This window comes from Chrysoperla carnea, chromosome 2 (genome assembly GCF_905475395.1).
Source record: "Chrysoperla carnea chromosome 2, inChrCarn1.1, whole genome shotgun sequence".
Taxonomy (NCBI): domain Eukaryota; kingdom Metazoa; phylum Arthropoda; class Insecta; order Neuroptera; family Chrysopidae; genus Chrysoperla; species Chrysoperla carnea.
In genome coordinates, this window is record NC_058338.1 from 30,594,391 (window position 1) to 30,620,042 (window position 25,652).

Sequence of the window (25,652 nt, forward strand, 5' to 3'; positions counted from 1 at the left end):
TGTTTTGTGTAGCTTTTTTATCATTTTCAAAATAAAAATTTAAAGGTAAAGACGGGAGCAATAAATATAACCATTGATTAACATTCAAGTCAGCATTTCAGGTTAATAGTGTGCTCAAAAATGTTTTTGTGCTTTATTGCACTTTGTTATAAAAAATAACACGTTTAGAAATGTACACCAAATTTATCCACGGTAGTATTTATATACCAAAAATCAATTAGATGTTATAAAATATTAATATTAAAGCTATGACATTTTATATTAAAATAAAAAATAATGTTAAAAACAAAGATAGCCATTTAAGTTTTAAGTCTTTTCCGATCATAATTTATTTTATAACCAGAATATGATATTTATACGCTTTCTTATTATACAATATATCCCAGAGGTAGTTAGCCGCTCTTTAATAAGTTCTTTCTTCTTAGGTAAATCAGATACAAAAAAAGTTTTCAAGAAGTTGTTCAAAGGGAGGCATCTTATATGCGCATATTTTTTGTTTGAAGTTTTAGAACAAATGCACTTTTACATTGAAAAGAACTTCTCAAAACCCATGAGATAGGGACAATTTTACTAAACAGAGACAATTGGAACTAAAATACTTACGTTTCATTAGCAATTCAGGTCCTTATTCCAATCATTTTTCCATTTATAACTCGAATACCATCGTTCTATCATATCAGTCATTCAGTAATCATGACAGAGCTTATACAAAAACGTATAGAAATTTTAAAAAATAGAATTGTAATTTCTCGATATATTAACCATGCGGAAATCTCAGAAACTTTTCCTAATTCTATTCAAAGCTGGCATAAATTTTAATCGCTTTCGAAACAGAATCGAGAAAATTTGGTACATTACCCTGGCATCATCATACTGTCTATTTATAGATAGTGGTATTGATCATTTTTGATATCCTATATAGTAAAACTCATTTCATCTCTCTGTAACTACCACACTCACAGTATTTGTCTAAATTACCTTCAACACAAAATCACGTTTGTAATTATCTTCTTACTTTATTATTCCAAGTATTCATTTAAAATATATATGAAATATCTATGCAGGCTATAATTTGTTTTTCTTTTATTTACTTTTTTTAAAGTATGCTTTATTAAGATTATATGAATTCATTCAATTAGTAATATACATTTATTTAAATAACATATAAGTTTTAGAAATGTTCCGACTAGTCGGTAAAGCCGACTATCCAGCCATTTTCGTAGTTGACGACCATTCGGCAAAAAGCGCCGACTATCCGGCTACTAACTTTGTATGCATTTCTCAATGAAATAAAAAATAATAGTTTGGTACAATTATATTTTTTTTCTGTACACAAAACATTACTCTGACCCGCGCAAAAGCAATAATCAAGGAACAATAAAGCAAAAGTAAGCAACCCGCCATTGCGACTTGCGTGCTAAGGAGCCGTTCATTAATAAACGTAAACATAATTTTGACGCCCCTTGGCCTTTCTTCCCCCCACGTAAGCATACATAAAATTTCTCGAAACCTCCCCATTTGACGTAAGATTCAATCTCGTTTTGCCGAATAATAAAACGTTGTTAGAAAAGTGGCAGTGACACTAAAACTATCAGTTTGACGGAAATTAAAGATTTTCATTCTTTAGCACAGAGACTTTAGTTCGCATACTGTGCATACATTATTTCTAATATTAAATTTCAACTCGTAAAATCTTACGTAAGAATGGGTTTCGTACCCCCATATATATTAAGATGTTTTTAAATGCTTACGTAATTAATGAATTTGACGTAAGATTCAATCTCGTTTTGCCGAATAATAAAACGTTGTTAGAAAAGTGGCAGTGACACTAAAACTATCAGTTTGACGGAAATTAAAGATTTTCATTCTTTAGCACAGAGACTTTAGTTCGCATACTGTGCATACATTATTTCTAATATTAAATTTCAACTCGTAAAATCTTACGTAAGAATGGGTTTCGTACCCCCATATATATTAAGATGTTTTTAAATGCTTACGTAATTAATGAATAGCCCCTAAGAAGTCGGATAGATAGGTAGCGCCATGGAAATTACAAAATACCCCCAAAACCATGATGGCCTGGCCGACTAATCGATCTTTTTACAGCCGACTAATTGGATAGTCGGCTAGTCATCCAAAGTCATAGCCGGCGCACCTCTAATAAGTATACATTACATCGGTAGTGGAAACTTTTATTTCTATTATTTTTTAGCATGCTTCTTGGCGATTCTTATAGTAGGTATAAGACATAATAAACACGAGGATAATAAAAAATTTGCAAGTTGTCGGCAATAGGTTTGATTATCTATTTAAAAAATAATGATAATATGAATATTAAAAATAGACTTCTACTATTCATATCCTTTCTTTTTATATCTTATGCGGTAAATTTATTTCAAAAATTATTGTCAAATGTATAAAAAAACAACGATGGGCATGGGAGCTTGTGTTTTAATGAAAAGACCAAAGATTAAAAGGTATAGGAGAAGGCTCCCATTACTGGCAATGTTAAATAGGAGATGCGAGTTTCAACGCCTCTATAGTGACTGTGCCCAGTCATAAAAATTGAATGTAGGAAATTGCCAAAACTAATTAATAACGAAAAATTGAAATTTAAAAAGTTTATTCCATTCAATACCAAAGAAAAATATAAAATTTTATTTAAATACAGTAATATATATCCTTAAGACCTTTGACACAAATACCAGATGGCATTCGTGCCAGTTTACGTGACCTTCTCCTCTATCCTATACTCTGTGGACAATGGCATATTAGTTACAATATTATAGGACCGACCATATAGCATGCCATATTATAGCAAATTGGAACATAGGCTATATGGCATATCGTTCTATTATCCCCTAAATACAAAGAACAAACAAACAAAAATCTCTTTATAATATTAGTGTAGATTAAAGCGCATATTTTTACTTATAATTCATTTCGAGTTTTTGCATAACTTGTTTCATGTTTCGTACGAAATTCAGAAAATTAAATTGCGTTTTACAGCAGCGATATCATATTAAGAAACAGGAGAAGAGCACCGAATAAAGATGAAGCCATTGATTATTTTGATTCGATAACAACATACACAGAGGAATTAAGAAAACTTCAAACTGAATTGCGTCGAAAAATTCGGTAAGTACTCAAATGAATTGCATTTTGCTGTCTGTCATGTCCCTATGTATACTTAGATCTTTAAAACTACGGAACGGATTTTGATGCGATTTTTTCTAATATATAGAGTGATTAATGAGGAAGATTTTTATATATAATACATCCATAATATAGTAGAGTAAGATGTAGAAATAGGGTTGGAAAAGGATGCGCTTCAAAAACTTAAAAAGTTGTGCATCTATTAAGCTCAAATTTTGACAAGATATACAGCCAGCTTTAAGGATTGTTTTTATCTATTTTTAACTTTCGAGAAAGGGAAAGGCAAAGCGAGAAAGTGGGGATTAATAATCATTAATAGTCGAATATTTTCAAATATATCCAAGTATTACTTGATATCCCAAATAAAAGAGCATGACAAGCAAAACTGTGTACATTACAAAACTGTAACCTCTACGCAAGGGTATGGGGGAGGGGTGAAACTGGAATTGTTGTAAATATAAAATACAATTCAGCGTATCAAGTTTTTAGAATATCATATACCTATGGCGGGATGAGGAAAAAACTAGTTTTCACTTTTTAGTACAATAAAAAATTTTTGATCACAGAATACCTAAATACCTAAGCTCATTTTTATTTGGAAATAAACCTTATTAGAGCTTTATTCTTCATACATTATTGTTAATACTAACTGCTATGTTTTTTTCTTAACCATACTCGTAAAAATGTAAAGTAATTTTCGACATTCTTCAACCTCCAAAGTAAAGCAGTGGATTCATCCTTTTTTTGGCTTAGTACTCGATTCGATTCAGAGTCGTTACATTAACCTGTTATTATCAAACTGTAGTTTATTTTTATTTAAATAAACATCAAATAAAGCCAATTTTTCAATTACAGTGAATACGTAAATGAAACATTAAGTGATGCAAGTAACAAAGAAGCTATTGGAATTGCAATATTAGTGGTTGTTCTAGCTTTATCACCAGTGATTATTATTTTAGTTCGAAATGCAGTCGCTACAATCCAGGTACCAAGGTCATGTGCATGTACGTGTTTTATATTTATTTTTTATTATTTTATTTAGTTTTATTTTTTAATTTAAATGTATATTCTTCTATATAATTTTTCATCATTGAAATTATAGATTGATGTATTTATAATTTTATTATTCATTTAAAAAAAAATCATTTAAACCATATATTGAATCGCGCTCTGTAATCTAAAGACCGTAACAATGCTTTCTGTCAGTTTTTTGTCATTATTATCAATAAGTATTAGGAATACATCGAAACAGTACCTTTTAAGAAATATGAAGATAATCTTTCATTGAGTACCAAATTTTGTGTAAATTTAGAGAAAAATGCCTAAGTATCCCCCACTGCTAATGTAAGATTAATAACGAATAAGGCCAATTCTTAGAAATATGAAAATGCTTAGAAATATTGATTATACGAAACAAAAAACAACAAAAATTTGGTATAGGTGTTCATAAAAATACAAATTCTGTCGGTCCGCCCATCGATAACTTAAAAACAATCAAGCTGGAAATTTTATAGCGTGCTCATGACGTAAAAAGTGAGTATGAGTTCGTAAATAAGTCCGTGAGATCCATCTTGTAAACCGTTAGGGATAGATCCAAAAATTAAGAGAAAAAAAAATTTCTTAAAAAAAATATAAACTTTTATTTGAAACAACTTTTGTTGTAAGGACAAAATTTTCTTGTCCATTTACTCCAAAACTATAAAATATAGGGAGTAAAACATTTGCAGGTAGCTTCAAGTAGTCGTATTGTGAAACATTCTCAAAACGAAAATAAATTCAAGAAAATGCTTTCGAAAATTTTCGAATATTCAAAAACTATATAAATGGCGGCCATAATTGTGTTGGTTTTTTAAACTTTTTTAATTTATATAAATAATGTAAGCACTGACATTCAACACTTTCTATACAGGGTCTTCAACAATTAACTCAATTGTTTGTTTTCACTTGTTATTAATGTCATAGCTCTCTGATTTCACAAAGCCTTGTGCGAGCTTTTTTTGTATTTATAATTTGTATTCATTCGAAAGAGAAATTGTTTTTTTTTTTAAATTTCATTCCTAATGGAAATATACAGCGATTTATTTACAGATGTATGCCGCAAATTTGGCCGTTAAAGCTCGTGAACTGAAAAAAGAAAAAAGGAAAAGTGATTCATTATTGTTTCAAATGCTTCCACCTAGTGTTGCTACTCAATTAAAACAAACACGGCAGGTAAAGTTTTAAAGGTATTTAAACACGATTGGATGAGTCATTTATTTGATGTTTTAGGTACCTGCAGAATATTATGCAGCAGTGACAGTCTATTTTAGTGATATTGTTGGCTTTACTGAAATTGCAGCTGAAAGTTCACCGTTAGAGGTATCTTTTTTATTTGGTTTTTGTTTAATTACTACATTTTTTATTTTGAATTCTTTAATACTATATTTTAGATTCAAAAATCCAATATTTTCCACTATTAACAATTGGTACTAAAAAATAGAAAATAAGTTTTCTAATCATACACTCGTACATGACTATTTTTTAGAGGTCAATTTACCTTTAAAAGAGTCTGTACATATAATTGATAAACTTTTTTAATTTATTCAAATGATAAAGTATTAAATTAAAGTATTGATTTTTCTCTACGTTTCCGGTTTCAACAAAAATTCTAATAAAATCGGATCAAATTTGCCTGTGTTATCAAAAAAATCGAATTTTTTAACTTTATGACGTCATCAAAATACAAAAAATTTTATTTTGCTTTATCAAATCCAAATTTTATCCAATTTTGATTAACCAAGTATAAAATCATACTAAATTTCGGTCATACTTTTCAAATTTGTGATCAAAATTAGCCTAGCTCTAATAGATTTCAAGAATGTGGAATACTGATCCCGGAATTAAGCACATAAGTAATAGGTAGCAAAAAGTTGACAACACAGCTGAAAAGAATGACCCAAAATTAGTGGGTTTCAAAAAAAATTCCAATAAGATCGGATCAAATTTGCCTGTGTTATCAAAAAAATCGAATTTTTTAACTTTATGACGTTATCAAAATCCAAAAAATTTTATTTTGCTTTATCAAATCCAAATTTTATCCAATTTTGATAAACCGAGTATGTAATTCTACTAAATTTGGGTCATACTTTTCAAATTTGTGATCAAAATTAACCTAGCTCTAATAGATTTCAAGAACGTGGAGTACTGATCCCGGAATTAAGCACATAAGTGATAGGTAGCAAAAAGTTGACAACACAGCTGAAAAGAATGACCCAAAATTAGTGGGTTTCAAAAAAAATTCCAATAAGATCGGATCAAATTTGCCTGTGTTATCAAAAAAATCGAATTTTTTAACTTTATGACGTCATCAAAATCCAAAAAATTTTATTTTGCTTTGTCAAATCCAAATTTTATCCAATTTTGATAAACCGAGTATGTAAATCTACTAAATTTGGGTCATACTTTTCAAATTTGTGATCAAAATTAACCTAGCTCAAATAGATTTCAAGAATGTGGAGTACTGATCCCGGAATTAAGCACATTATTGACAGGTGGCAAAAAATTGACAACACAGCTGAAAAGAATGACCCAAAATTAGTGGGTTTCAAAAAAAATTCCAATAAGATCGGATCAAATTTTCCTGTGTTATCAAAAAAATCGAATTTTTTAACTTTATGACGTCACAAAATCCAAAATTTTATTTTGCTTTACCAAATCCAAATTTTATCCAATTTTGATAAACCGAGTATGTAATTCTACTAAATTTGGGTAATACTTTTCAAATTTGTGATCAAAATTAACCTAGCTCTAATAGATTTCAAGAATGTGGAGTACTGATCCCGGAATTAAGCACATAAGTGATAGGTAGCAAAAAATTGACAACACAGCTGAAAAGAATGACCCATAATTAGTGGGTTTCAAAAAAAATTCCAATAAGATCGGATCAAATTTGCCTGTGTTATCAAAAAAATCGAATTTTTTAACTTTATGACATCATCAAAATCCAAAAAATTTTATTTTGCTTTATCAAATCCAAATTTTATCCAATTTTGATAAACCGAGTATGTAATTCTACTAAATTTGGATCATACTTTTCAAATTTGTGATCAAAATTAACTTAGCTCTAATAGATTTCAAGAATGTGGAGTACTGATCCCGGAATTAAGCACATAAGTGACAGGTAGCAAAAAATTGACAACGCAGCTGAAAAGAATGACCTAAAATTAGTGGGTTTCAAAAAAAATTCCAATAAGATCGGATCAAATTTGCCTGTGTTATCAAAAAAATCGAATTTTTTAACTTTATGACGTCATCAAAATCCAAAAAATTTTATTTTGCTTTACCAAATCCAAATTTTATCCAATTTTGATAAACCGAGTATGTAATTCTACTAAATTTGGATCATACTTTTCAAATTTGTGATCAAAATTAATCTAGCTCTAATAGGTTTCAAGAATGTGGAGTACTAGTCCCGGAATTAAGCACATAAGTGATAGGTAGCAAAAAATTGTCAACACAGCTGAAAAGAATGACCCAAAATTATTGGGTTTCAAAAGAAATTCCAGTAAGATCGGATCAAATTTGCTTGTGTTATCAAAATATCGAATTTTTTAACTTTATGACTATGTAAATTAATGAGCGTCTTTCACATGATTCTCTGACATACATTTTAAATGATAAATTTAAGATTTTAACTTTATACTTAGTTAAGTTTTACCTATTCCAACCCAAATAACTATATAATTTAAATATCACGGATTGAGTTAAGCACTGGCTAGCCTTTTTGGTAGCTCTCATTATCACATTATATATATATCCCGAAAAAAATCCTGTTTACATACGACTTCAATAATATATTGCAACCACAATATATAGTATAATATTTTTCATAGGTGGTCACATTTTTGAATTCAATTTATAAATTATTCGATGAACGAATTGAATGCTACGACGTGTATAAAGTAGAAACAATTGGAGATTCTTACATGGTGGCGTCCGGATTACCTGTGAAAAATGGTACTGGTATGCTATATATTTAATTATTTTAATTTTTCAACCTACTTTTTAAAAATTGTTTAACCTTTAACCTTTTAACCAGTTTACAATCACCGAATGTATTTGAGACTGAAAAAAATATTTTTTTCAAAATTTAAATTAAGTTTACTCAATCGAGACTCAAACCAAGAACGCCTCAAGACTAAAAATGATCAGATACTTAATAAATCGAAGTATATATTTTATTTTTTACAGCTTATAAAGAGTTATAATAAAAATTTCAATTTTACTAATTTTAACTGAGATTTTCTCAAAATTAAAAATGCTAATAGCGAAAAAGGGCCATTTCGATAAAGGTGCGTCAGATCACAAAACGCTAAACGGTTTTTCGTTTTAGAACTTCAATTTTATTCCTTGTCTACACCTTTTCTGCTGACTACAGTTTTAGGCACATAATATCAAAATATTGGTCTCAAAATACACCAAAAATGTAAATTTTTGAATTGTTTTATTCAATAAATGAAACTTTAAATTTTTATTACATTTATTTCTAAAACACATTAAACGAGCATCATGAATATTTCAGAATATATTTTGTCCTGTTATTTTATTCGTAATTGAAAACAAGAACTTATTTTTAGGTGACAAACATGTGTCTGAAATTGCAACCATGGCATTAGATTTATTGGCAGCGTCTACATTATTCCGGATACCAAGACGACAATGTGAACGTTTGCAAATTCGTTGCGGAGTTCATACTGGGCCTGTGGTAGCTGGAATTGTTGGTTCAAAAATGCCACGCTATTGTTTATTTGGTGATACTGTCAATACTGCAAGTAGAATGGAATCAACGGGAGACGGTAAGATTCAGTTTTGAACTATATTAGCAAGAAAGAATGGTTAATAATACTGACAAAAACAGTTAAATTTAAATGTTGAGTACTAACTGTAAATAATTTAAACAAAATTTCAGCGCTACGTATTCATATTAGCTTAGAGATGAAAAAAGCTCTGGATGCCGTTGGTGGATTTAGAACAGAATATCGAGGATTGGTTGATGTTAAGGTAAGTTTCAGATTTTACGTATGTTTATCACTTTAATTTAATCTCTCAATTTACAAACCGCGTTTTTCATTCCATAATTTCATGTAGCAAAATTTTACAAATTTTTAACAAAAAAAAATTTTATGTTTAGGGTAAAGGAATGATGGAAACTTATTGGTTAACTTGCAAAGATGGTGGAATTGCACGCAATATGGCCATTGATCAACCAGAATTCTATGAGGTAAGGAGAAATTCCACACGCACCTATTGCTTCTTAATAAATAAATTTAATTAAAATTCTAGGTTTGGAAGAGATAAAAATCAAATGCAAACTTATACAACTTCAATACAAAACAAAACAAAATTTTAATCAAATCTTCTTTTTATTACTTTTTTTTTAATTTCACCCAAAAAAAATTTATCATGAAATTACAAATAATTTTTAAAAGGATTAATTTTATTTATAGGACGCTGAACCTGTGTTTATGAGAAGACTAAGAGACGAATGTTACATATGATATGAACCGTATGCAAGGCGTGATCGTTTGAAACCAACGTTTGATTGCATTTACAAATCAATATGAACTTTAATTTTTATATATTTTATAAGTTTAAAAGCTATTTAATTAGTCCTGTTCAGTTTAAAAACAGCGCGGTCGACTCTCTGTAAATGTAGTATCCCTAGCTTATATATTTTTTCTATGGTAAGAAAGAGATTGATAATGTTAATGTATGGGATAGCGAAATCTGCAGAGAGAGCGGCCTCTTACATTTCGCAAATGTACAATTTTTGTAATCTAATGTCAACTGTACCCTATTATTGAGAAATTTTGTATTCAATTTTATATCAATATTACGAAAAACGGCCCACGATATGACTAAAAAGCTGAGAGTATAATAATCGCACAATATTTCCCACTTTTCCGTTTATGAGAAATTATTTTCAAAAGTTGAAATTGCGGAAGGAGAAGGGTTATTAATGTTCTTAAAGTATCTCGTTTTTCCCGATGATGAAGTACAGCCGGCATTAGATATTGAGAAATAATTTACTTAAGTTTTATTTCAATGGGCTTGTTCAGCAGAAATTGTTCAGCGTTCGCTTTTTGTTCTATTAGACAGCATTAATTTTGTGAGAACGACTTCGATCTCATAAAATCGAACGCGCATCAAGCCGCCTATTTCTGTGGAACAAGCATATTGAGAAAAGTTAAATAACGTTCGTAAGCCATTTAAAATGGAAATAAAGAATCAATTTCAATAATATCTGGGCAGTAACACATTTAAACATAAAACAGTAACACATGTTCTCCAGAAATATTACAATTTTGCTTCTTGCATATATTGTAGGGCTTAGGCTTAAATATAAGCCACCAAACATAGATCCTAGTATAGATGATAGCTTTTATTATTCTGTGATACAGAAATGTCCTGCGAACAGTAAGAAATTATCTTCAAGCAACATAGTTTTCATTAAAAATCATAATTCCACATAGTTAATAAGAAATTTTCTGTATCACAGATTTAAAACAGGTATCTGCTATGCTATGGTTGCTATCATCTATGTTATCTATGGTAATATCAAGTACCGTGCAATATCGTTCTAATCAGGTCACTTTAAGGGTAAATAATCATACTTAAAAAGATTTATATCCATTTTTAATAGTTTACGATTCCATTAATATCTATATCTTCTAAATGTTAAAATATTTGATGTGCCTGTTAAAACTATTAAGTAACTACCTGAGTCGCGTTTGCTCTCGCCTCCAGACTGAGAATATTTTCGATTTGAATACAAGGAGCGATTCCGAAAATTGGCAATGATATATTACAATTATACGTTCACATATATTACGACGATTGTATAAGTCAAAACGTGGGAAACATTTCTTTTTGTATATAACAAAAAAAATACGTTGACTACGTGTAAACCATAGATATATGACAGATAGAGAACACTAGCCTGTAAATGAATGGGATATGGGAGAGTTCCCCTGCGTCCTAGTGAGTTCTCCTGCGTCCTTGTCTAATACATATACTTATACTTACTAATACATATAATAAGTATATTTGTACATATGATTATGACAAGGACACAGGGAAACTCACTGACAGTCTTCTTTCTCGCTTCGCATTTCGCAACTACTTACAGGCTAGCAGACTCCTAGCGTTCCCTAACTGTATTATCTCTATGGTGTAAACAAGCGTAAAATCGTATTATACATACAGTGTACAATTTTTGTTTAAGTTATTTTTTGATTGGTTAACTACAAAACGAGTATCTCTCTATTACTATTTCCAATATATTTCCAAATTACATTCTGGAGATGAGATAGTACGCGGCTAAATACCAAAGAAATCTACAATATTTTCTGATAATAAAGTAAAAATATGTATATACATTTATATTTTAAATAAATTAGATTGTTCACATAAATTATTTATATTACCAATCATTCAATGTAATAATATACATTTACGTTACGTAAAATAATAAATAATTTCAAAAAATTTAATGTTTATAATAATTGTCAAAGATCTTGTTCGATATGTGATTTAGCGAGTAAACACAAAATGCCTTAATGACATCAGGTTTCACGGCAAAACAAAAGCAATATAGATTCTAGAAAGCTTTCTGAAATATGTAATTTCAGTTTATGAATTATTCATAAAAGTAAGACTTAAAGAAAAAGTTATGTATCAGTTTTATAAAAGCTGGAGTAAAAATGGCAAATAAACGGTACGTTGCTTAGGGCGCCACTATCGGCTCAATGATGTCATGTAATTAAAAGCCATTTCAAAACAATGATGATGCACTTAAACCATTAAATATGTTTGATTACATAAAATATTTCTTTGTGACAAGTTTAAAATTTTTTGCGAACCTGTTATTCAAAAAAATAATTAATTAAATCTAAGTTGGCAAACACATTCTTAACATAAAAACGCTCTGATTATCTCAGAGTTTTCCGTGAAAAAAATTTTTAAGTTGTGCATGATAATTTTCAGATACGCCAAAGTAGGTCGGTGATCGCATTATAATTTATATTTAGTCCTAATAATTATTATGTTCTTTTGTTTAAAGATCGTTTGGATCACATATCGTATTCGACAAATAGATTAGAAAATGTTTTAAAGTAAAAGGCTATATTCGTACAATAAATGTGTGAAAAAATGTGAAAAAGAATTTAATAGAAACATATAACAAGAATATTTTTATAGTTCTAAATATAGATAATAGACGTATTAGAAAAAAGAAAAGAATTTGTAGAACAAAAATTTGTATAAACCGATAAGTACTAGTAAACTCTTAATGATCAAACTAGAATAATTACTACTGCAAAGGGTAATGGTATCACACTCTTCCATCTAAAACATGTTTATATAAACTACTGCAATCGGTACTAATAACGGTTTATTCTTAATTCTTATACCCAAGTCAATATTCGATAATTAAAGCTTAATTAATCTTAGTTTAATGTAACTTAAATAAATATAATATTCTCGTACTTAAGTCTTTCTATAAGTTGATTCTATGAATTAACAAATATTTTTATAGGTCCATTTGATTTTATGTTTGATATACATTTTCGCACAATACTATTTAAGAATATTAATTTTAAAAGAAAAAATTCCACGTAGAAATTACAAAAAATCAAATACTCTATCAATGTTACATTATGAAAATTAAAACCACCCAAGGCCTGTTGTAAGCTCTGCTTTTTGATCAAAATGGTTGAACTCCATCTAACATCGAAACATCGCGGTGCAGAGATCGATGCGCACAGATGATTATTTGTCAATATATTGTGACTGCATATCACATTTTGCATTATAAAATCTTCTCGTTACTTGAAAAAATAATTTCTTGCCTTATGATCTAACATGATGAACAAAAATTTGATAATAACCCAATATATAAGGCCATAAGACTCGAGTGGATAGCGTAGCAGGAATAAAAGGCGCCTATCTGGGTGAGGTCTGGTCCTCGGTCGTTGCGGACTTGGAACTGCGCATGTCTTTTGTTTTCAATTTTTTGTCTTTTGTTTTCAATCAATTGAAAGTGATTAATAACCATTTCAATTATTCATTTGATGCGCAGTACAAAGGACGCAACCATCGATGACCAGATCTTACACAGATAAGCGCCGTAAATTCTGCCACAGGCGCTTATAGTTCGGCATAAGAGTTTCAAGTCCTAATATATGTTCTTGCATCGAAGTCATATTGATTAGTAAACTGAAAAATAAATGAATGGCTCGACCCTTTGACTATGAAAACTACCCTAAATTTTGATACATATAATAACCAAAATTGTCATTATAAATGGATTTATCACAATAAACGAATTTCATTGTTTTCATAAAAATATTCTTAAGATTACTCTAGAATGTAAAAGGAGAATATATTATTTATATAATTAATTAAAACAATACTTATATTAATGTAATATTCAATTGTCAATAATAATGAGAATAAAATATGAATGGTTTTGTAAAATAAAATTAATTGAAAGAGACTTTTACGTTTTTTGCCCATAATAAAAATCATCCGCAAATAATTTCAGTCTATATTATTATGAAGAAGGAACACAATAATTTCAGTCTATATTATTATGAAGAAGGAACACAATTCCAGTCCATGTTGCTATTTTTTAAGGGATGAGTCCATGTTGCTATGTTTTTAAGGGAAGGTACATCGTTTAAAATTAATCAAGATATCAATTTTATAAAGTATAAAAGTTGTATATATTTTGAACACTCCGACACTGAAATGGTATTGCTCAACGGATTTTTTTTAAGACTCTCTCTATAACGATCAGCCGTTTGGAATATTAGTCAAATATTATAGAATGCAGGAACAAACCTATAAAATCGGACATTTCAACAGTTTAATAAAACTCTTTTAGATGGCAGCACTATCACGGCATTTGACTGTGCGCGCCGTATGGCTGAACAGAGGTTCAGTTGGCATCGGCACTCCACATACTGTCCCTCAATTTTTTTCTTTAAGGTAAATGGGGGCCGTGTACATGGTGACTGCCGGTAAACTAACCGAACACTCACTTCTACCAGATATACATAAAATATAATCCCAACCTAAAAATTAAGTAAATATAAAAATGTCAAAATGTTTAATATAGTAAATACAAAATAATTAATGAATAATAATTAATTTTATAATTTTTGGTAAGTTTTTTTTTTTTATAAACACATTCAATTATGTAAATTTTTGTCAAATGAATAATTGGTAATATGTTTAGATTCTAAAAAAAAATGTTTAATTCCCTCTTCTAGTAAATAAATGCAGAAAAAATGAGTGGAAGCAGAGGTTTCGGTTTTTCTGGTTTTCAATTGAACAAGCGAAACAGTAATAATGCTGTTCCACCTCCACCGTCAAGTGGTGTTAGTAAACAAGGATATTCGACTATGAATGCTATAAGTCAAACCGCGTTAGCAGCTACTTGGTCTTTACCGCGAAAACGAGCTAAAACAGAAGACGAGTTAGTTTCCTATGGTAATTTTAATGTGATATGTATTAACAGATCATTTAAATTTTAGATATTTTGATGAAGATGACGAAGATCAAAGTTCAGTTCCATCATTGGCGTATATACCAGCACCTGGAAGTCCATCATACAAAGAGAGTAATAAAAATGACAAGGATGATGACGATTCTGATGAAGATCCATTAGATGCATTTATGGCTGGCATCCAACAAGAGGTAGATCGTTCAGCCTCAAGCTCAAATCAAGGTAACTCTACAGAACCAGATAAAATGAAAGGAATTCGAGATGATATCGAAGAAGAAGATGTGGAAGAATCATATTATAGGTATATTAAATGAGTACTGATATAAAATTGTTAAATCCAATAACTTGAAATTCGAATCATTTTCTTAATATTTTAGATATATCGAAGAAAACCCTACTGCAGGGTTAATTGACGAAGGTAGTGATCAAGAAATTGAATATGATGAAGATGGTAATCCAATAGCTCCACCACGGAAAAAGGAAATCGACCCGTTACCACCCATTGATCATAGTGAAATCGAATATCAACCTTTTGAAAAAAATTTTTATACTGTACATGAAGAAATTGCTAATTTAACTGAACAACAAGTGCGAGATTTACGAAAAACTTTAGGAATTAAAGTCACAGGACCGTCACCACCTAACCCTGTAACGAGTTTTGGTCATTTTGGTTTTGATGACGCGTTAACGAAACAAATTATAAAATCTGAGTACACCCAACCCACACCTATTCAAGCTCAGGCAATTCCAGCTGCGCTAAGCGGTAGGGATATTATTGGTATTGCGAAAACAGGTAGTGGTAAAACTGCTGCTTTTATTTGGCCTATGATTTTACACATAATGGATCAGAAAGAACTGCAGCCAGGTGATGGACCTATTGGTTTAATATTGGCTCCTACAAGAGAATTATCTCTTCAGGTAAGTCCAGCATTTTCTCATTCTGATATTTAAATTTACAATTTAAGTTGTTCATTTGCGTTTGAACAGATTTATAACGAAGCTAAGAAATTCGGAAAAGTCTATAATATTCAAGTATGTTGTTGTTATGGAGGTGGATCTAAATGGGAACAATCTAAAGCTTTAGAAAGTGGTGCTGAAATAGTTGTTGCTACACCAGGACGAATGATTGATCTAGTTAAAATAAAAGCAACAAATCTTAGAAGAGTAACATATTTGGTTTTAGATGAGGCAGATCGAATGTTTCATATGGGTTTTGGTAAATAGAATAAATTTTATTACAATGCAAGATTATAATACTCTTAGATAGAGAAATTTCTAGAAAACCTGAGTTTATATGTTGTAACTTTCTTATGAAACAATGAAAAAAATTTTCATCGAAATGTGTCGCTAATATGGCAGAAATAATTTGATTCAACTTTCTCATAATTTTCTGGAAATTCAATGTCTCTTATTATTTAATATTTATAAATTTTAATGTTATTTTAGAGCCTCAAGTTCGATCAATTTGTAATCATGTAAGACCGGATCGACAAACATCTCTTTTTAGTGCTACATTCAAGAAACGAATTGAAAAACTAGCTAGAGATATTTTAACCGACCCCATTCGAATTGTACAAGTATGTATAGTATGCGTAACAGATATATATATAAGCAATTTTAATTACAAATTTTAAAATTTTATTCAACAGGGTGACGTTGGAGAAGCGAATGCCGACGTAACACAATTTGTATTAACTATGAATAACGTAAATGAAAAATGGAATTGGTTACTTCGAAGTATTGTTCAATTAGTTTCCGCTGGAAGTGTACTTATTTTTGTTACTAAAAAGGTAATTGAATAGGGCCAAAATTTTTGAAAATAAAATGTGTAGAACCTATAAATTTTGTTTTATATTTAAGAATATTCAATTTTTTTTAAAAACATCGTATGTCTGTTAATTGAGACATTTTATAAAATACTTATTCCTATTTTAAGGCTATTTATTTGAAGTTCTCGACTATTCTGGATCATAAAATTATTACTTTTATTTCATTCTAATTTAATTTTATAGCTTGATGCTGAGCAAGTGGCACATAATCTAATTGTAAACGAACACGACGTATTACTATTACATGGTGATATGGATCAAATTGAACGAAATCAAGTAATTACTAAATTTAAAAAGAAGGAAGTTAGTATACTTGTCGCAACTGATGTGGCTGCACGTGGTCTTGACATTCCACATATACGAACTGTTGTCAATTATGATATAGCTAGAGATATTGATACGCACACTCATAGAATAGGTAGAACTGGACGAGCTGGCGAAAAAGGGCAAGCTTATACACTCGTTACAGATAAAGACAAAGAGTTTGCCGGTCATCTGGTCCGGAATTTAGAAGGAGCAAATCAGGTTAATCTCTTAATTATTTTATAACTATAAACAAGAGGAAATATATATCCTTCTATTTTCAAATTACAGGAAGTACCAAAAGCTTTATTGGATCTTGCACTTCAAAGTTCGTGGTTTAGAAAATCGCGATTTAAGAGTGGAAAAGGAAAAAATTTGAATGTTGGAGGTTCTGGTTTAGGATTTAAAGAACGACCTGGTTTACACGCTGATGGCCAGGTATAATAAATTAATACAATAAAATTCGAATATTTTTAAATTAAAATTTATTTTCAGAGTATTTCACAATCAATAAGCAAATCAATTTCAAAATCTGGACCAGCAACTGACAGGCTGTCAGCAATGAAAGCAGCATTCAAATCACAGTATCAAAATCAAGTAAGATTGAGCATGTCTGAAAATCTTGGATATCATACTTTCAACTGCAATATTGTTTTACAGTTTACGGCATCATCTGATCATTCATGGGAAGAACAAGTACAACCGCAGCCAGGAATTAATGCACCGCTTGTGCAGCCAGAAAGCAAACGAAAAGGAAAGAAAAGTCGTTGGGAGTAACATTTTTAATGATTATTCATTAATTTACATTATTTTATAAATTATGTCTAAGTAAGTATTTACTTTGCAATTGTGTAATGTGGAATTTAATTTGTATTTATATATACGTTGAAACGCATTAAAAATCTGAATTGAATTTTGCCTTTTATTTTTACATTGAAAATTTCAAAAACCTTTTTATCGATTATTCATAGAAACTGTATTTATAGCTGAATTGTATAGAATGCTTTCAACAGCTTACAATTAATATGAAATATATCTAAGTCTTGGGAAATTACAAAATAGTTAAGGAATTAATCTCTTAGTAAAAAAAAATTGTATAGAATGTTTTCAACAGCTTACAATTAATATGAAATATATCTAAGTCTTGGGAAATTACAAAATAGTTAAGGAATTAATCTCTTAGTAAAAAAAAACCTAAAAAAATTGTCAGAAATTTTTCTCATAGTCACTGAATGTATTTATGGCTGATGAAAATGAACCCTTAAATTAACTTAGATGTCGTGTGTTTCATAACTTTAACTGATATAAAATCCATACCAACTAATAGTGCTTTAAACATGTTTGTGTTCCAAATTTATATTTAAACTCGTTTATTTTAGTCCTCAGTACAAGGCCCTTCTAACAGGAGATTAGGAAAGCCTTGAATAGCCACTTCGTATGTGGATTCGTGATGATAAACCCAAAACATTTTTTATTCGGTAAAATTCTGGAAAATAGAGATTTTCTTTTCAAAGGCACTGAAAATTTTTGATTGCGTCACAATCTTAAAATCGATTAGTTTCCTTTTCGATCCGCTTTTTTAATTATTTTTAATAAACAGATAATATTAATAAAAAAAGGTCCTATATTGCTTTGAACACACATTTATGTTAAACAAAATGGAAATAAAAGAATTATAAAACTATATTACGTAAAACAACTTTATTTTAGCCAAAGTGTTAACATTTTGTACAATTAACTGAACATGAAAATTACATAATAATTTATTAAATAATATTACTAAGCATTTATAGACATATTTACAGTAGGGTTTTTCTTTACTTAATTGTTTTTTATATCTTTTCTACACAGGTCTATTATTTTTTATTTGCTTATATATACAAAGAAAATCACGCAATTGATCTCAATTAATTAAAAGTGCGTAATTTAAGACAATATATCATTGCATGAATAAGAAGACAGTTCGAATTTTCTCAATTTTATATAATAACCTATTTTCACATTACAAATTTGTACAGATTCCGTATGAAAAACATGAAATTATTTTATATTAGCTGTACGTTTAAAGTTTAGTTCATAAGTTCTCTTTTTTTATGTATAAAAATAGAAAATGAATTCCGTGATGACAGGAAATCCACAAAATGCATTATGATTAAATCGCAGGAAAATGTGCGCTATATAAACGATTAACATCAATGATATGTATTTAAATTAAATGGAAGAAAATAATTGAAAACAAAGAGATTCGTAAGGATTCGAATTTTTGGGCAGAAAGCAACATATTTAATTTTTTTTAATGAAACTTTGAACTATCTGTTTGAAATTGCCTGTGACCTTAAAGAGGAAATGATTCAATAACGATACAGGAGTGGTTATAGCATATGTTTACATATTGTCTCCATTTAAACATTTAATATAAGAGAAACATTGAACATGAGAAACGGTGGGACATTTTGATATATTGTATATTTTGGTAAGTATTTAAAATTAAATAGATCTTATTATTTTATGTGAAAAATAAAACAAATAAGAAAAACGGCTAAAGAGATTTCACTTTTACCATAAGCTTATGTGCGCATTATTTTAGAAATCTTTTTTAGTTTATTGAGCAAAGAGGCATTAAAAGTGGTTCTAACAAAACAAGTATTGAATAATAAATAGTATTTATTTATGTATTTTTTTAATAAATATTATTATTTTTAACAAAAATACAATTAACGTCCACATCTAGGTACATTTAGATTTATTTATTCAAAATTCGAAACTATCTTCCCTCCATAATAATGAGTTGATTTTATTTAAAAATATCAAACACCTTGATAAAGTCATTAAGGTAGTACCTACACGAAAGTGATATTCCAAGAATTTCTCAAAACTCAGAATATAAAATATTTAATTCATAATACACTTGCTGTTAAAATTAGAAGATGATTTACCATGCCATTCATGAGATATTAGCAATTAAAAGTGACGCAATTTGTACGTGTACATGGGAGAAGTGTATAAAAATACACAAATTTACAAATATTATATTTATTTACCAATGAATGACGTCCACCATCTCTATGAAAAACTAATATAATGTAGAATACTATATTTAGAAAATATATAAATAAAAATAAAAATTATTTACCATATAGTTTCGATAAAAAACTTAAATAAATAACTCGTTTTAGCGATGATTTTTGTGGAAAGCATATAAAAACTAATGGTAAAGGTTTGTATCAAAGTATGTGTGTGTATACGAATAGAAGATATAATTGTGTGTAACTACAGTCTGTTGAAAAAAATATATTGTATATGTATAATAGTCATAGCACAGTTAACGCACTGAATGATAGTATTAGTCCAAAACTTTTTGACTGGACGGTCGCGGAGGAACTACCTTAATTAGATTTTTTTAAGAAACAGCACTTTATTTCTAAAAAAATTAGTATTGATGTTATTAAAAAGAATTTTTTTTGGCACACTCACAATTTTGTGTGTATTTTTTTATTGACAACATTTTTTGACACTTTTTTTTTGTATATTGGTTAGACCACGGTTAGAGATTATATGAACTTAAGCATCGAAAAATATCAACAATAATAAATACTAAAATATAGGATGTAAATTGCATCAAAATTTATTTTAATCATTTTATAAATTTTCAAATTTGTGGCAGAATATTATAAATTAAAGTGTTGTTTTTTCGTTGTCTTATTCTATAACGTATTAAAATTACTATTGTTACAGGAACCTCGAATTTAAATTAAGAAACTTAGTCCTCACTTTTACATTTAAGGCAAAAATAATATAAAAAATTGGTCAAAAATATTTTCAAAAATCTTAATGAATGGAAGTTCTCTCATTCGAAACTCCGAGGTCTAGGATTATTATGTTTCCATCTAAAAACGTTATTTTGAAAAAAATACTAATTTAAATTGATAAATATCATGACGCTGTTCGTAAATACATTAATTTCCAAAAATTTAATAAGATAATTTTTTTATTTAGCAACAAATTTTAAATGAAATTAAAATTCATTTTTCTTCAACATTTGTAATTGAAGTTACGCAGTAATTTCTAGGATTGAGATTAAAACTCGTGATAATTAGAAAGCAAATTTTCATCCTATATTTTTTTGCACTAGTTGCGTTCTTTGCTCTCATCAAAATTAATAGACATCATTTTGATAGAAACGATTGAATTTTTTATTTGACTGTGAGTAAAGAACGCAACTATTATTATTATTCAAGAGAACAAACTTAAATGTTTAGTTTAACAAATATTATAAATAATTATATTTGGCGTTGATTTGGTTAGTAAATTAAATAAATGCAAAACAAATAATTATTTTTAATTAAAAAAAAAATAAATAAAATTTAAAAATTATTTCTTTTTTACAATATGTGACTATAGGTATTTTATTTAATTATATAATTTATTTAAAAATGACGACACTATGTGCCCATTTAAGGCGTTATTTATTAAGTATTTATTTTTGGTTTACAAATAAATTTTGGTAATTATTATTTAAGTTTTTTTTTTGGAAGAGTAAGAAATATTTACATTTGCTCTTTGGATTTCATTTATAAATGGTTTTAACATTACTATTAATTTTTATTAGTTTATATTAAATAAGTAAATAATTTATAACAAATTGTAATAGAACTTTAAAAGTTCGAATTTTTAGAAATTCTACATTCAGTGATAACAACAAAAATATTTATTTAAATAGATATTTTTATCTTTAAGTTCCGCAAACAATTAAAGTTCTATTTAAGTAATATAAATAAATAATTTTACCCCATATTTGCGGAAGAGGTTGGGGAAAGTTTTGCTACTCAATAAGTTGGAGTATTTACAGATCTAATATGAAAAATTATAATTGGTTTCTCATTTATTTGTAACACTAAGATTCGAATAAGAATTCACAGTGTTTTTCCCAAACTCTTCCATATGTTTTATGGTAACATGACGTAATAGCGCAATCGTTGACTTAAAATTGCAAAATAGTCTAATAATTGTAAAATTTTTATTGATCTTTGGGCAATGAGAAATAAATAAATAGTTATGTAATTAATTAGCTATTTATTTATTTTATAAAAATTATTTCTAAAAAATATGTGGATATTTTTCACGCGTTAATTTAGCGAGTCTCAGATCTGATTTTTATTTTAATTCTTGAGCAGATAGGTAATCACCTACTTGGAATTAAATGACCAATGGATGTTATTGCAATCGAATTGAAATAAAGTGTTGGTACCATGCACAGTTTTACTAACTATTCGAGATAAACCGGTAAAAACTTGCAATACTGCTGGAAGCAAAGCATTATATCATTTAGCATATGATTAAAAAGAGTTCCACATAACAAATGAATTTTATAAAAACTTTTTAATCACACAAAATCATTCTTTTAACCATATGAAAACTTGCATCAAAATTTCCGTTTTTTCGCAACTGTGTTCGGTGCCAATATAGCCAGAAAAATACGTTGTAGTTTGACTACATTTTTAATTGCAAATATCAATTCGATTTTTCAGCTAAGTTAAATTTTAAAGCTAATATTTGGAACAGTGATTTCGTATCGTAGATACAGGTCATTTACAAAGAAAAATTAAATGGATTTATTAAATTACAGTAAATAAGTTATTATTTATTTTATGTACAATATTTTTTGTTTTTACAATTTAAATATTATCATCGTAACAAAATTTACAACAATATACGTATCTTGATAATGAAATCCGCATTAAACAACTACCGAAACTACGTTTTACGATGATAATGAATCACTTTTAGGGGTGGTACCATTATTCTTACACTACAATCGAGAACTCTTCACTTGATTGAAGCATGCCATTACACACACATAAAAATTTCAAACGTAAGAATATCTTTGAATTATTTTAAACTGAAACGGCATTTTAAACTTGTGCTATGCTACACACAATTCAATTTACAATAATTAATTTTTCCAATACAAAAAATTCTGATCGTCAACTTTTTAGAATTGACTAGTGTACCCAAAAATACGAAGGGGTACTCAATTTGGAAACTCATCACAGAGTTTGATAATTAATTACTATTTTACTGATTACGATAATAATATTTAATTATTACAAGTTAAATAAATAGTAATTACTATTACACAACAGTATTATGGGTAATTGTTTAGAAGTAAAGATCCATTTTATTATCGGTGCAAATTATTTCAATTGTTTAAGATTGATAAAAATGATAATTTCAAGTATATAAAAATTAAAGCTTTAATTAAAATTACTTAACAGAAGTATAACGACTTAATATGTGGTTAATATGAATATTACGAATATTACACCTGTGCTTTATATTTTATATCCAGATAACACGTAACGAGTATGCTGAGAGGGGGTTGGGCGAATTCTCATCTGAGCTATCAGTAGGTAAAAACACTTCTGCGAGCTACACCTCTTATATTTTATACTCATTTATTTATTCTCATAAGGAAATAAATTGCTTTTTATTTTGCGTCTCGCTAGAAATATAAAAAATACGTACACAGACGTTTTTCTAATCCGAGATAATCTCTAGACCTAGAGGTATTTTGCTCTCTTCATTGTTACGTATCGTTACAATTTAAAGAATTTCATCTTTGAGATCAGTACTTTAAAGTAACAGAAACAATGCTACTTTATTTATAACAGTGTTAATTTATATTTTTTATTATTTGAACCGAACTACTAGATAATTAGTAGTAATTGTCCTTTACGTAGTCCAAAGTGATTTACTTCAACTTTTATCGTTTGGGTTAACTCAAACCGTAATAAAATGTGATTGCATGTAAAGCGTTAATCTATTGTGAAAACCTCAACACTTTGAATTTTCTACAAACCAAAAAGATGTTACAAGCCTCAAATAAGAAATAAGGTTTTTGGATAAATTATTATTTTTAAATATCATAAAGAGAATTGTGATATGCTTTAAGCATGGATATTGTGTATGGGTGTAATGTCCAACGCAGGCACACTGAATAATGATATATTTTTACTTAAAAATTAATTTTCGATATACGCGATGTTGAATATCCTCAAAGACAACGGTCGACTGACGGTTTAAAGTTTATATATTTCCAGCGGTAACAGTTTTCATCCCGGTCATATCAAAGATGGGTTATCATTCTTATCAATGTTATCATTCTTATCAATATAAATAAATATCAGTTTCTTATAATGCTGCTCGCATATTAAAAAAATGTCTGACTTCTAAACAAATTACTCTGTATTATACTTTGCCCTTCTATAATTATTCTTATTTACAATATATAATATAAAATGTATTTTTTTGTTATTCGTTCTAATTATATTTTTTATTATTTGATAGTAATTTATTTAAAATTTATGAGCATTCATTAATTTATTAGTATTTTTAATAATTTTTTTATTAATTATTATTTTTTATTAATATTTACAAATTTATTTGAAAGTCAATAACAGTTTTTTTTAATCTGTTTTACTTTTAAAATTTTCCCATATTTTTCTATTCGTTGATGGACGGCGTATCTAATCACTAATTATTTTAAGTTGTTATGAAAATTTCTTATAATGCGAACAGACTAGAGGCGGATGAGAAAATTTTATTCTGTTTGAATAATTACTCATTTTACATTATCATAATGTTTGCATCGTGATTTAATAGATTTGGGACTAAACATTTTTCTAGAAAGTTGTAACAAGTGAACAAATTTGTCAATAAAACATTATCAAAAATTCATACAAAATTCGTTATGGAATATCGAAAATCAATTTCAAAAAGAAACACAACCTGCAGGGTATGATTAAATAAAAAATTTTAAAATGAATAATTATTCAAATATTTCTGAATATTATTAGTTTAACACTGATTTTTATGGTTAATATTTATTTTACTAAACAGTAGTTATAGTTAAATTTTTCGTTTTATAATTTATAACAAATCATCGTATTCTTTATCTTCTTCCATTTTTTTATTATCTTTGACTTTTTTAATTTGAGCATAAATGGAAGCCGCTTTGTAATTAATTGGTCCGTATGATCTGTAATCAACATCCGCATAGTCTAAATCGCTAAATTCTGGCTTAAACGGCTGTAAAAAAGAAAAAAAGAAAATTTATTTAATAACTTTTTGCAACGAAAATATATAGTTAAAATTAAATTTAATCTCAGATATAAATAAATAATTATAATAATAAGATGAGACACATAATGGCATGTTAAAAATATTATGTAATGCAAAGAGATTATTCATGCTATGCGGACTTATTTAATATGACATTAATTGTATTAATTCACAAGGATGAATTATGAAACAATTATTGTATGTTATTTAAATCGTAAAAATGTTGTAAAGATGATAATACAACTGCTTGTAGTCTTTGAATAAGCGATAATATGTAAGTAACTAGATACCGCTCTCGTCAACTTTAATTATATGTTATTACAGCATCAAATTTCAACCAAATTCGAGATTAAGAAAAGATATAGAAGATTAGAAAATATATTAAAAATGAATTGAATAGTTCTTTCTAAGATTATACATTTTGATTCAATCAGAGTAAGTTAGATAACCATACCAGTTTGAGTTTTGGTAAATTTTTATGAGATTTTATTCTGTTGGGAAAGAAGAAGTCTTAATAAAAAAACGAAACATTCAACTGGATAAACTTTAATGATCTGATTTGATATTCTTGGCCCAACTTCCATGTGATTCAATTTGTTTAATAACTTTTCGTTTTGGACGTGATAAAAAATTTTAAATTATAGGTTACATTTTTGGGTTACATTTAACAACAAAAGGGGGAGTGTGTTTTTTTA

General features: G+C 28.3%; 3 protein-coding genes across 3 annotated transcripts in view; 2 read left to right on the plus strand and 1 right to left on the minus strand.

Moving 5' to 3' along the window:
• The window catches only part of LOC123292623, a 46,914-nt gene extending 37,215 nt beyond the window's left edge, over nucleotides 1-9,699 (plus strand). The window contains exons 9-17 of the mRNA XM_044873337.1: nucleotides 3,010-3,138; nucleotides 4,012-4,141; nucleotides 5,245-5,367; nucleotides 5,425-5,514; nucleotides 8,028-8,151; nucleotides 8,772-8,990; nucleotides 9,104-9,195; nucleotides 9,326-9,415; nucleotides 9,642-9,699. Of these exons, the coding sequence (XP_044729272.1) occupies nucleotides 3,010-3,138; nucleotides 4,012-4,141; nucleotides 5,245-5,367; nucleotides 5,425-5,514; nucleotides 8,028-8,151; nucleotides 8,772-8,990; nucleotides 9,104-9,195; nucleotides 9,326-9,415; nucleotides 9,642-9,692 (1,048 nt within the window). The 3' untranslated portion in view covers nucleotides 9,693-9,699. The remainder of the gene's footprint in view (nucleotides 1-3,009; nucleotides 3,139-4,011; nucleotides 4,142-5,244; nucleotides 5,368-5,424; nucleotides 5,515-8,027; nucleotides 8,152-8,771; nucleotides 8,991-9,103; nucleotides 9,196-9,325; nucleotides 9,416-9,641) is intronic.
• Nucleotides 9,700-14,172: 4,473 nt separating this feature from the next.
• On the plus strand, nucleotides 14,173-17,749 carry LOC123291587 (ATP-dependent RNA helicase DDX42). Its single transcript, XM_044871923.1, has 11 exons — nucleotides 14,173-14,360; nucleotides 14,469-14,674; nucleotides 14,733-15,005; nucleotides 15,082-15,622; nucleotides 15,692-15,920; nucleotides 16,151-16,281; nucleotides 16,354-16,494; nucleotides 16,717-17,058; nucleotides 17,128-17,274; nucleotides 17,332-17,433; nucleotides 17,497-17,749. Exons 2-11 carry the CDS (start codon nucleotides 14,487-14,489, stop codon nucleotides 17,611-17,613), a joined length of 2,211 nt encoding a protein of 736 aa, XP_044727858.1. The 5' UTR covers nucleotides 14,173-14,360; nucleotides 14,469-14,486; the 3' UTR covers nucleotides 17,614-17,749.
• Nucleotides 17,750-24,765: 7,016 nt separating this feature from the next.
• The window catches only part of LOC123292624 (hemicentin-1), a 963,326-nt gene continuing 962,439 nt past the window's right edge, over nucleotides 24,766-25,652 (minus strand). Inside the window, exon 24 of the mRNA XM_044873338.1 lies at nucleotides 24,766-24,924. Coding sequence (XP_044729273.1) covers nucleotides 24,766-24,924 — 159 coding nt within the window. The remainder of the gene's footprint in view (nucleotides 24,925-25,652) is intronic.

Excerpts from the sequence above, each read along its gene's own strand:
- LOC123291587 (XM_044871923.1), top strand. The coding sequence starts at position 14,487 with ATGAGTGGAAGCAGAGGTTTCGGTTTTTCTGGTTTTCAATTGAACAAG. Across the intron at positions 15,006-15,081 it reads GTGGAAGAATCATATTATAG|ATATATCGAAGAAAACCCTA; the intron begins GTATATTAAATG and ends TTAATATTTTAG. Across the intron at positions 15,623-15,691 it reads CAAGAGAATTATCTCTTCAG|ATTTATAACGAAGCTAAGAA; the intron begins GTAAGTCCAGCA and ends GCGTTTGAACAG.